Raw genomic sequence first — 13,326 nt, forward strand, 5'->3', positions numbered from 1 at the left:
GTGCTGTTAATCAAAAGCTCGAGCAGCTTCTAGCTCAGGATATAATTGACGTTAAAACTGGGCCAACTACTTGGGTATCACCGCTTGTTGTTGTCGGAAAATCTAACGGCGAGCCAAGATTATGCTTGGATTTACGTAGAGTTAACGAAGCGGTTTTGAGAGAGCGACACCCGATGCCGGTTGTTGATGAATACCTGGCGCGTCTTGGAAAGAATATGATTCGAAGCAAACTCGACATTTCCGAGGCATTTCTTCAGATAGAGCTGGCTCCAGAATCACGCAATATAACAACAATCATCACAAGTAAAGGGCTGTTCCGCTTTAAGCGCCTGCCATTCGGTCTCGCGACAGCCCCGGAAGCATTTCAACGGACAATGGATGAGATTTTAACGGGCTGTGTGGGGACACTGGTACTTGGATGACGTCATAGTGGAAGGCGCTACAGTAACTGAACATGACGAACGATTAAACGAGGTAATGTTGACATGTACACAACCTAATATGTCCGATGGTTAATGAACTGGTACAACTATTTTTATTTTGTTTTATTTCTGTTTTGCTAATTTCCTATCTGATAATAAAATGATAAAACTTATCGGTTGCATTTTTTTTCGACATCAGGTTCTTCGGCGTCTTAAGGAGCGCGGAGTAAAGCTTAATTGGGAGAAATGTGTCTTTTAAGTAGAAGAGCTGGAATTCCTTGGACAAACCATTACTTCTGATGGATTTTATCCTGTCAAAACAAAAACTGAATCGATTTTATCGTTTCGACAGCCTCGAAATGAAGCGGAAGTGAGAAGTTTTTTAGGGCTTGCAAACTATATGAACAAGTTTATTTATAATCTAGCCACTATTGATGAGCCACTTTGACGGCTAACACAAAAAGGTGTTAGATTTGAGTGGAATGACGAACAAGCAATAACATGCTTCAAACAAAACTGGTAAACTTGGGTACTTTGATGTAAATGACCAAACGGTAGTTGTAACAGATGCCAGTCCTACTGGATTGGGAGCAATTCTGGCACAATTTACAAATACGAGTTGTTAGCTATGCCTCAAAATCACTCACGAACACTGAAATGAGATATTGTCAGACCGAGAAAGCACTGTCACTTGTTTGGGCTGTGGAACGATTCCAAGCAAAGCAAAGCCTTGGTGCTACATTCCGATTCGGAATTTGACCTTCTGTTTATTATACACAGACTTCACAGCCAACTGTTTGATATACAGGATAATTGCGGGGCCAGCGCTACAATCCTACTGACACTAACAGTCTCTCCCGAGCCGAGACTCGAACCTACGACGACTGGCTTGTTAGGCCAGCATCGTACCTCGAGACCAACTGGAAGGTGGAACGATTCCAAGTCTATTTAATTGGTAGGTCTTTCGAATTGGTAACTGACTGCAAAGCATTGTAATATCTATTTACTCCTCGCTCGCGACCTTGTGCTCGTATTAAGCGATGGGTTAACCTACCACAATATATCTAACTAATGGTAGCAGTGGTCATAGGCTCCTACAGGAAAAAAAGCGATGGGTTTTACGCTTACAAGCGTTTGAATATACGATAAAGCACATTGAGGGAGAGAAGAACGCCACTGATGCATTATCGCGCCTGGCTATTGGAAACCCAAAACACAAGCAAAGAGCTCTTCATTAGAGAAGTAGCCACATCGGCTGCAAATGCTATGGCCTTAAGTTGGCATGATCTTGAAGTCGCAAGTTTACAAGATGAAGAAATTCAAGAGATTCTAGAGGTACTGAAATCTGGACTTACAATGGAGCTTTCCATTCCATACCGGATCATAGCAAATGAGCTTTCTCATTACGTGATGTGTTGATGCGCGTAGATCGTATAGTTGTTCCGACAAGCCTGCGTGAGAAAGTACAGCTCACGAGGGTCATCCCGGAAGCAGGATGATGAAAGCTCACTTGCGTACAAATGTGTGGTGGCCGAAGTTAGATCAGGATGTAGACAAATTTCAGCTCCAGAAGCACCTGAACCAATGGAACGCAAGGAAATGCCTTGCCAACCGTGGGAGGATGTGGCAGTAGATTACCTTGGCCTATTACCAGAAGGCCAGTATCTCTTGGTGGTATTAGACTACTATAGTCGATATATAGAAGTGAGAGAAATGACATCTACGAGCGCAGCAGCTACCATTCCGGAATTATGTTCTATTTTCGCTTTGTTTGAACTTCCAGCAACACTCAGAGCAGATTGTCAAAACAATGGAATTCATCTAGTCAATACAATTCCACATTGTGTTACACTTTGAGATTACGCCGACAAAATACCGCAACAAATTTTCCCGTGCACAACATAACGCTTAAGGTTGCTAAGAATGCAGCCAATCTAGAGCCCAAAAGCTCATTCTCTCGCTTGAAAATAATCAAAGCAGCAAACTGCTTCCGCTCTCGCACCACAAGGGCACTCCTCGGCCGCAAACACGATTGCGAGCAGTCAGTCGCTCAGTATAGTTGATCCAGAGTGGTCGTAGTGTCGTTGGAATCAAGGCACATTTAGTGAATGCAGCAATCGAAGGTTTACGCAAGCTCGCTACAGAAAGGATCACCGTAAAATTAAACAAATCGACCGCTTAAAGGTAAAAGCATGAAAACGGGCAATCACAATCCCATAAAGACTAATTTGGGCTTCCCATAGAGCTTCATATTGCGACACGACAACCACGTGATCACCAGGAACGATTCCGACATTACGGTGCAAAACGGGATCATCTTGGGGACTTGGACCGAGTCATATGCCAGACAAATCACAGGCTCAACTTGAATCACTCTTGATCACTTCGGTCACAGGATCAGCTCGTAGGGCCTGAGCCCAAGCAAATTGTTCGCGCACCCACAAGCACACATAGAAGGCCTTCATAAAGGTACATGTGCTTCACAATGAAGACCTCATGGAAGCTAAGTTAACAATGTATCGCCTCAATAGAGGGCCTTTTATTTACAGGCCAAAGCGTGGTTCATCAATCCCCACTCATCAACTGAGTCAACTGCTAGAGGGCGCTGGAAAGGCGACACCTTGGACCACCTCACCAAGTTCCGGCGAGCAAATTTGGTGGCGGTTCTGTCAGCTGGTGAACAGGCGCGAGTCCTCCCGCCTTGAGGGCTCTGTGTGTGACACTCTAGGACTGTAGAGCACAAACTGCTGATGCGGCAGCGCAGTGGTGCGAGGTAGTGCCACCGGCGGCAAAGCCTGCCGGCGCGATCGTGCATGGCGCGACAGCAAATCGACGGTAGCGGACAGCGTGCGGCAGATGCAGCATCACGGGGCCCCCAACGATAGTTTGAGTCAGCTGAAGTTGTCAGATTATACTAGACTACTGTATGTATAACCAATAGATTTAAGTGCACAATGATCCTAGTGTTTATTTCTTAAGACGGCCACTCCCGTTAAGTTTATCTTGAGTTGCGTTTCGTTCGATCTTATATTAACAAAGAGTCCTTAGTGTTTAGTACGTGTTGCGCTTGATTGCAAACTCCATTCGTATCGAGACGAACGATTTCTCCCAGACAGAGAGGGAAATTGGAACATTGGCGCCCAACCTAAAAACCCACTAACGTCAGAGTAGAGATTGGTGTCTAAAAACAACATCGTTATTTAACCATGGAGTTCGAACATTTGGCAGATGATGAGTTGGACTTTGAGCTACTGATACGAGGTACGAAAGAGATAAAAGGATAAGACCGACAGGGGAAAGTAATACGTCTATGTCAACTTTCACGTAACAAATCTTCAACTCTACCAACGGCTTCCAACAACATAATGTCAGATGTAGACAACATTTATCAATGTCAAGCAAGGTTACAAGATATTCTCCAAACGGTTGAATCGTCGTTTAGACAAAACAATGCAGACCAACTAAAAATTTGTCGATCGAGGCTTATGCATTACCAGCTCCGACTCTCTTTAATCACCGATAGCTTTATAACGGCCAATGCAAACAAATCGTTGGCTAACATCAAGCAAATCTTGGCCAGGATACAGGACTTCATGCTGAATCAACCATCCATCAACCCGGACGCAAAAGAGGATATTGACATTCTCCCTGGAGATAGGGAAACCCTTCAAAGGCTTAGGGATCCCCTATTACAATCTAGTGTAAAGGAATCTCAGCAACAGCCGCTAATCGAGGATCGGGAACAGCAACCAGCAGTAGTCAATCAACAGGCACAGGGACAAGTGGAGGACGAAAAGCAAGACTTACATCAAGAGCAACAAATAATAGTGCAGCAACAGCAACTGCTGAGGCAGCAACAAGAACGTCAATACTGGGAACAATGTAGGCAACAGCAGGAACAAATCCATCAACAGCAGTTGCGACAGTTTCAACAACAACAACAAGAGCTACAACACCTCCTACAGCAGGAAAGAACAAAAAGACAGCAAATAGAAAACCAAATGGGACTATTGCAACATCGTCAGCAGGAACAATATCAACAGCATGATTCAGAGATCATTAAGCAAGACTTGTACTTGCGATTCCAAGGTTCTAACGAATCGTTCACATCGTTTTTCAGAGACCTCGTGGCAGCTTTTGAAATAGTGGAACCAGCCATATCAGAATCAGAGAAACTGTTCATCGTGAAATCCCACCTGAACCCGGATTATTCACCAATCGCTGCTGCTTCCCGAGCCAAGTCAATTAAAGAGTTAGTAGTGGTATGCAAGGACTTCGAAGTATCTCGATCGTATGCAATCAGAGGAAGGTCGTCTTTGACACCACGCACTTATTGGCCAAAACAGGAAACATCTTCATTTCAGCGAGCGTCTACAAACAGAACAGAAAATCCTAGCCGTCAAACTTTGACCCGACAACCATTTCACACAGCTCAACTCAACATGATGGAACTAAACCGAGAAGAGGAAGACGATTGGAACGCACAGGAGATTCGAGAACATGAAGCTATGCAACAGGACATCGCTCTACGGAACGAGACAGCTGCAAATGTCGCGGAGGAAGTGAACGCGGTGCGCTTGCAGAACAATTTTCGACACAGGCAAACAACAAACTCACAGAACATAGGTAATGGAGAGCAGCGCTCAAGAGAGTTGGCGTCAACCATTACATGTTGGCAATGCGAAAATCCAGGCCATACCTATCCTAACTGTCCCAACCAGAAACTTTATATCTTCTGTTACAGTTGCGGGAAAAAAGGATGTACCACTCGCAACTGCGAAGCTTGCATCTCAAGATGGAAGCAGCTAGATTCCAATAATGTTTCACAGCAGTCGGGAAACCGCAGATGGGGAACCCTCAATAAAGGGTGTGGGCTCTCCCGCTAAAACTTTTATTCCCTCACTCCTCAATATTCCCGCTTTCTGTAGAGCAGAATCGATTATGATCAATCCCCACGATAGTGACAATCGGCCATATGCGCACATCAACATGTTAGGTCGGCAGATACGTGGTCTGCTGGATAGTGGAGCAACCTGTAGTTTGATCGGCGGTCCACTATGCACACTGGCGGATGAATTGGGATTGCACAAATTTCCAGTGAACGGAGAAGTTAAAACAGCAGACAACTCTGCGCACTCAGTATCATTTTTCGCCTACGTGCCTATATCATACAACAATAAAAACCACGCAATACCAATGCTTTTTGTTGAAACCATGCCATCAATACTAATTTTGGGCATGGACTTTTGGTCCAAATTCGGCATCCAAGCCACCGTATGCGGAGTAACAACTAATCACGACATCAACTCATCCATCGTCAGTTCCCTATCGGCACAGGATAAGCAGAGATTGGACACGGTAATCCAGCAGTTTCCAACGTCACAAAAACTAGGCAGGTTGGGAAAAACAAGCTTATATTTTCACAAAATCGACACAGGCAATGCAACTCCTTTCAAGCAAAAACACTATCCGATGTCTAGATTTGTGTCAGAAAACTTGAATAAAGAAGTTGACCGCATGTTGCACCTAGGAGTGATCGAAAACGCAGTTTGCTGTCCCTGGAACAACCCTACGGTAGCAGTCAAGAAAAAAGATGGTTCAATGAGGCTGTGCTTGGATGCAAGAAAATTAAACACAGTCATAGTACAAGAGGCATATCCCATTCCCCAGATTGCTTCCATTATGAATAATTTGAGTGGATCTAGGTTCTAGGTTCGATTGATTTGGAATCGGCATTTTGGCAAATACCGCTAGAAAACGAATCGAAACAGAAAACTGCATTCACTATCCCACAGAGAGGGCACTTCCAATTCACAGTAGTCCCGTTTGGCCTATCAACGGCCAGTCAGGCGCTCTCCCGGGTGATGAGCCACATCTTTATTGATCTCGAGCCCAAAGTATTCGTATATTTGGACGACTTGGTGCTGGCTACCGAAACGTTCCAGGAACACTTAGATCTCCTGCAGGAGGTCGCACGTAGACTAAAGAGCGCACAACTGACGATCAACGCTGAAAAATCCGTCTTCTGCAGGAAGAGCCTCAAATACTTAGGTTACGTACTGGACGAGACAGGCTGGCACGTTGACGAAGATAAGGTAGAGGCAATTAGCAAGTTTCCTACTCCAACTACTAAGAAAGAGCTTCAGCGATTTATTGGGATGTGTGGTTGGTATCGGCGATTCATAAAAAACTTTTCGCAAATCGCATCCCCTCTAACAGAGCTCACCAAGGCCAGGATCAAGTTCCGCTGGACAGAAGAATGCGAGACAGCCTTTCAAACCCTTAAGAGTCATCTCATATCTGCTCCGGTTCTAGCAACTCCGGATTATTCAAAACCGTTCGCCCTTGCTTGCGACGCAAGCGACGTAGCGTTGGGAGGAGTACTCACACAAGATACCGAAGGCCACGAAAGAGTGATCTGCTACTTCTCACAAAAACTTTCATCTTCCGAACGAAAGTACTCAGTCACACAACGAGAATGTTTGGCAGTGATACGGTCCATCGAAAAGTTCAGGGGATACCTGGAAGGTACGCATTTCACCGTCTACTGCGATCACTCGAGTTTAGCTTACCTTAAGTCAATGAAAAACCCTACACCTTTGCTAGCAAGATGGATTCTACGCTTAAACGCCTATTCGTTCGATATAAAATATCGCAAAGGAACCTCGAATGTTGTACCGGATTGTCTAAGTCGAGTGGAAATCGTCAACGCAATCAACACGATACCACGATCCGTGGTACGATAAACTTGTACAGGATACTTTAGCGAATCCGGATAACTTTCCAGACTTCAAGGTCATTGGAGAACACCTCTACAAAAACTGTACGGTAAAGAATGAAACAGGAGGCAAGCATCATCAATGGAAAAAGGTAGTTCCTACGCATTTACGGCGAGATATAATGCATCGCAGCCACGACATTCCGACGGCAGCCCACCTAGGAGGAGAACGCACATTAAATCGGATACAGCGAGACTACTACTGGCCACGAATGGCGATGGACGTGCGTAAATATGTACAAGCATGCAATGTTTGTAAAGCCAGCAAGGCACCCAATACGACACTAACACCAACTTTAGGAAGCCCAAAACCAGCTCAGCTACCGTGGGAACTAATTTCAATAGACTACATTGGACCGATCACCCGCTCCAAAAAGGGAAACACCGTCCTTCTTGTAATCATCGATTGGGTGACCAAGTTTATCATTACAGAGCCCTTCCGCACGGCAAATGCTCAAAAGATGTCCGATTTTCTAGAGCAGTACGTCTTTCAACGATTTTCCACCCCAAGAATAATAGTTTCTGACTCAGGCTCACAGTTTTTGTCTCACGTATTCCAGTCATTGCTGAAACGGTATAACATCATACACATGCGAACAGCATTCTACACACCGATGTGCAATGCTGCCGAAAAAACAAATCGAACACTAATTACTTGCGTAGGATCCCTTCTCGACGAAGACCAAAGAGACTGGGACGTACACATTCAACAAGTTGTTTGCGCAATCAACACGGCCAAACACGAAACCCTTGGTTGTAGTCCTTACTACTGCAATTTTGGTAGAGATCATATTTTATTCACTGATCAATATCCGCTGGCCAAACTGAACTCCCTACAAGATCCGACTGAAGCACAAAAGGTGCGTCTTAAGACGATTCAGAATGTCCAGCAGTTTGTCATTGGCAGAATAAAGGCCGCACACGAAAGCAGCAAAAAAAAGATACGACCTCAGGGCTTCAACGTAGGAGATGTGGTATGGAGGCGCTCATTCGAGCTGTCTCAAGCAGCGGAACATCGCCCAAAAAAGCTAGGAGCGAAATTTGTTCCATGCATTGTACGACAAATTCAAGGATGCAACAATTACTTGCTAGAAGACATAAAGACCTCGAAAACTGGAGTTTATCACTCGAAGGATATTAAAGCAGATTGATTCTACTTTTTGCCAGCTATGTACGCAGTTATACTGTCGACCAAGAGCACTCACGCCACTAAAACCGTTGCTTTTGACCGATTAGAGGCCCCATACAATCATAATTGAAACCCTATCGGCAACAGTAATTACCAGATCACGACCTCCAGAATGGGTACTTATGCCATTCCTTCTCGGTAAATACATTCGCACGCAAACACTAAATATACTAAGGACTAATCACAAACAACACATGACATGACACTATAAAATAGAAACGTGGCGTAGATCAGAACAATTCTCATTAAAATTTTAATTTGCAATATGTATTTTCTCGGTGCAATTTCTGGCGCCCAACTATAATAAATGTACACAGATATTGAAGATGCGATCAACCTAGATTTAAATAGACAGTAGGCTAGAATAAGAAATATTCCGCACAGTTAATTGGCGGTGATAACCCTCTTGTATATCTGGCACCAAGAGGTGTAGCAAGAAAATCAGTTACCGTTAGCTAATAAGATATGTTTTGAAACACCGTAAAGTACAGAAGCTGGATTATCGATGTCCAAATTGGAGAATATTTAGTCGAGATTACATAGAGTAAAAAATCGATTAGCCTCTTCAACATCTTACGTCAGAACGTAAACAAAATTTTTGCGGATGTTAGCCTCCGCAAAAATTTCGTGACCACTTGTATAATGTTGTGTTACACTTTGAGATTACGCCGACAAAAATACCGCAACAAATTTTCCCGTGCACAACATAACGCTTAAGGTTGCTAAGAATGCAGCCAATCTAGAGCCCAAAAGCTCATTCTCTCGCTTGAAAATAATCAAAGCAGCAAATTGCTTCCGCTCTCGCACCACAAGGGCACTCCTCGGCCGCAAACACGATTGCGAGCAGTCAGTCGCTCAGTATAGTTGATCCAGAGTGGTCGTAGTGTCGTTGGAATCAAGGCACATTTAGTGAATGCAGCAATCGGAGGTTTACGCAAGCTCGCTACAGAAAGGATCACCGTAAAATTAAACAAATCGACCGCTTAAAGGTAAAAGCATGAAAACGGGCAAGCATAATCCCATAAAGACTAATTTGGGCTTCCCATAGAGCTTCATATTGCGACACGACAAACACGTGATCACCAGGAACGATTCCGACATTACGGTGCAAAACGGAATCATCTTGGGGACTTGGACCGAGTCATATGCCAGACAAATCACAGGCTCAACTTGAATCCCTTTTGATCACTTCGGTCACAGGATCAGCTCGTAGGGCCTGAGCCCAAGCAAATTGTTCGCGCACCCACAAGCACACATAGAAGGCCTTCATAAAGGTACATGTGCTTCACAATGAAGACCTCATGGAAGCTAAGTTAACAATGTATCGCCTCGATAGAGGGCCTTTTATTTACAGGCCAAAGCGTGGTTCATCAATCCCCACTCATCAACTGAGTCAACTGCTAGAGGGCGCTGGAAAGGCGACACCTTGGACCACCTCACCAAGTTCCGGCGAGCAAATTCGGTGGCGGTTCTGTCAGCTGGTGAACAGGCGCGAGTCCTCCCGCCTTGAGGGCTCTGTGTGTGACACTCTAGGACTGTATTGTAATTGTAATTCATCGGACCACACCCTGGCAGACAAGCGTCCGCCCATCTACATTTACATGCTAGGTGAGGACCTACAAGCCTATCCGTTATCTCAAGATTTTCAGGAGACTTGAGATATGCGCTAGACCGTATAGCGCACCGGTTTCTTCCACTAGTAGGCGCAGGCTTTCAACCCGTCCCGCTAGTTTCAGATGCATTACTTAGAGGATAGGAGAAGGCAGAAAGTGAAAGGATAGAAGAGATATATTTAATTTGCTAAAATGGAATGACAAATTGGATAATTTATTATGTTATCAATCATATAAATATATGATTCATGTATTTATATTTATATAGATTGCTAGGTTCATTTATATATTTCAACTTACTTCTTATGCTTATGTTGTTCATCATGGAGTTTTTTTTTCATATATGGACATCATGGAGTTTGCAAGAGAGACATTTTACTCACTTTGTTTGGATTGTCTGATGCAGGAAGTAGGTGTCATTCTGAGTCGCTCGCGTCATCATAACCTTCGAAGTTGCCGTATGAGTCTTCTTCATCAGGAAAGCTGACGAAATCGGAATCGTAGTCTCCTTCCATTTGTTCTTTTTTGATTCTCGTTTTCATTCTGTCTGCGAAAGCTCCAAACCTTCCTCTTTCCTCAGCCAGCTCCCTGAGATAGCTTTCCGAAAGATCGGTGCACTCTATATCGTGTTTCAGACAGGTTTTCCAGTTGTGACAAGGGCGTCCTCGTTTTTGAGGTCCAGGGATTTTATAATCTTCAGTCAGCTTCAGTATCTCGCTTTCCCCCATTCTAAGCAGGTGAGCCCAGTAGAGAAGCCGTCCAATTCCATAGGGCGTTCGGCGCTGTGTCTCGAAGCTGAATATAGACCAAGTACGATCTTTTGTTCCATGTCGCGTAGCCGATCTCGATTGTGCTTTGTTAGTGTTGACACTCTCAAAGCGTACAGCACAATTGGACTTATCACTGCATGCTAAATCCGGAGTGATGTTTCTCATCTAAGTCGGCAGGTTTTCACGAAGCCCGCTACAGCTTGGTACGCTCGAAGCGCTTCTAGAGCCCGATTGGACACTGTTTCCCGTCTGTTTAGTGAGCTGGTGATATATGCTCCTAAATATCTCAGCTTGGATACCACTCGCAGCTCAAAGTTTCCAAAACGTTCACTTCTTGGAGCGTCAAGGTTTTGCGTTCGTGATGGGTCCCGGATCAAAACTTCAGTTTTGGGCAAGGGCCGATGAGGTTGAGTAGTCTTGGAATCTGTGCAGGGTCTGTAACGATTAATAATATATCGTCTGCGTACACTCGCAGGCATGGTAATTTTATTCGCTGCGTCTGGCCTAGTTGTAATTCCGGCATCAGTTGTTTTAGTCGTTGGAGTGCTTGGTCAAGAAGGTAGACAAATAATTTTGGTGACAGTGGGCATCCTTGCTTTATTCCTGTTACTTTATTGTGTTTCAGTTCTTTGCCCGAACCACTGGAGCGAGGTACGTTCGGTGAGACATGCGGATACGATTCTGTTTATCAAGTATGGGGGCACGCCCAACCTCGATAATGTCTCTGGCATCACGCGTAGATCGATGGTATCGAATGCTTGCCGTAGGTCCAGCGAAACGATATACGTGGTTCTACCTTTGCGCCATCGCTCGTCCAGCATTTGGCGTACGATGAATATTTGGTCCTCGGCGCTCCTGTTGTTGTGATACGCAAACTGGTAGTTGTCAACGTCTCCAAGATATATTTCAAGCTGTTCCAGCAGGAATCTGGCGTATATCTTATAAATAACGGAACAGAGGGTGATGCGTCTATACTCGTCTGCGTTTTTGGGTCGAGGGTTTTTGGGAATAGGTATTTGGACAGTCTCTAATAGCCGAGGAGGCGCTTCATTTTGTTGCCATATTTGCTTCAAAATTTCATGGATGCGTCGATGTAGACTTTCGGGCCCATATCTCAGTAACTCCGGGCGTACCGCGTCCACACCCGTAGCTGTGCCGTTACGTAGGGTCAAGCTGAGGCGTTCTACGTCATGCCACGTTGGGCCTGAGTTAATTGGTGGTGGAGTCGGCTCTGGAAGCAATACCACTTCCGCTTGACTTGCGCTGGATTGTAGTTTCTCCTCCCACCTTTGGATTGGGATATACGTTGATGCACCTTGCGTGATTTTGCGGCGATGACGTTTTAAGTAACGAAATGTTAAACGGAGTCTTTCTAAAACTGGAAAGTTTTCTATGTTTTCGAAGAACAACTTAACTTTCTCTTCCTGGTGGTTTTCGTACGCTTTGCTTTTCCTTTTTCGTGCATCTCGGTACTTTCTTTTGAGTTCTGCATCGTTTCTGTTCGCTAGCAGCTCACGTTGAACCTTTTCAACGTCGCGACCGCATTTCCTTCTTCTGGGAGTTGATGGGGACGTGGATCCATTCAGCGTGGTTGACGCAGTGTCTAATATGGCAGTTATGATAGACTGGATAAACTGGTTTGTGCTGCCTACAGTGCCGTCATTTTGGATATCTAATTTCCTGGTAAGTACTTTAGAGTAGCGTTCTTCTGCTGCAGGATCGGTTGTCAGAAGAGAGACTCGGTAGTTCGGTTGTCCAATTTTTCCGGCCCTTCCATCCTTGGTGTTAACGTTGAATTCGCTTTCTGTGGCACGGGGGGTTTCCGTTCTTGCATTCGGTTGACGATGACGTACCGTCAGTAGCAGCATGCGGTGGTCAGAGAACCCTGCTGTTCCTTCCACCGCTTTGCACTTTGGCCGCTGGAAACGAGGTATGATTGGCATAACCACATGATCGATCTGTGATTGGTTTGTGCCTCGACTCCATGTGCGCAGGACACTATGACATGGCCCAAACGAACTGCAAAGTTTATAGTTGTAGGCCTGGAGGATGTCTTGAGTCCATCCCCGTTCGCGTTACTCCAGGGATGATACAAGAGTTTTCCGACATTTGGTCGTTCAGCTGGTAGCAGGTCACGATCGGAGGAATTCGTGTATTACACTGTATTCGGGGTCAGCTTGTCCTCTTGACGATCTCGCGTAAACAGAGATTATTATAAGTTGTTCACCAAAAATTGGTAGAAAAATGGCGCATGAGCTGTCAGATATCCGTTGGAATTTGTATCTTGGCACCAAATCTCGTTGAATCGCGATAGCTGTTCCTCCGCCCATTCTGTTGTTGTTGCCTGGCTTGTTGACATTACCACAGGTACGATGTGGTTCTAATTGTGCAGGTCGCTAATCGCGTTCCCTGTAAATTTGCTATCGCAAATCTGTTATCACGCAGAGTCTGATCAACTAGCTCCCTGTCGCTTTCTTGAGAGCATCCGGAGACGTTCCAAGTCGCTATCGTGATGGTTTCCGACACATCAACTGCACATGCTGTTGTGCTCTGA

At 44.9% G+C, this 13,326-nt stretch overlaps 1 protein-coding gene across 1 annotated transcript; it reads right to left on the reverse strand.

Annotated features, from left to right (window-relative positions):
- Positions 1 to 11,383: 11,383 nt before the first annotated feature.
- LOC129720031 (uncharacterized) lies at positions 11,384 to 12,715 on the reverse strand. The gene has a single exon (XM_055671443.1). It carries the CDS (start codon positions 12,713 to 12,715, stop codon positions 11,384 to 11,386), a length of 1,332 nt encoding a protein of 443 aa, XP_055527418.1.
- Positions 12,716 to 13,326: the final 611 nt, after the last annotated feature.

This window comes from Wyeomyia smithii, chromosome 2 (genome assembly GCF_029784165.1).
Source record: "Wyeomyia smithii strain HCP4-BCI-WySm-NY-G18 chromosome 2, ASM2978416v1, whole genome shotgun sequence".
In the NCBI taxonomy this organism is placed as follows: Eukaryota; Metazoa; Arthropoda; class Insecta; order Diptera; family Culicidae; genus Wyeomyia; species Wyeomyia smithii.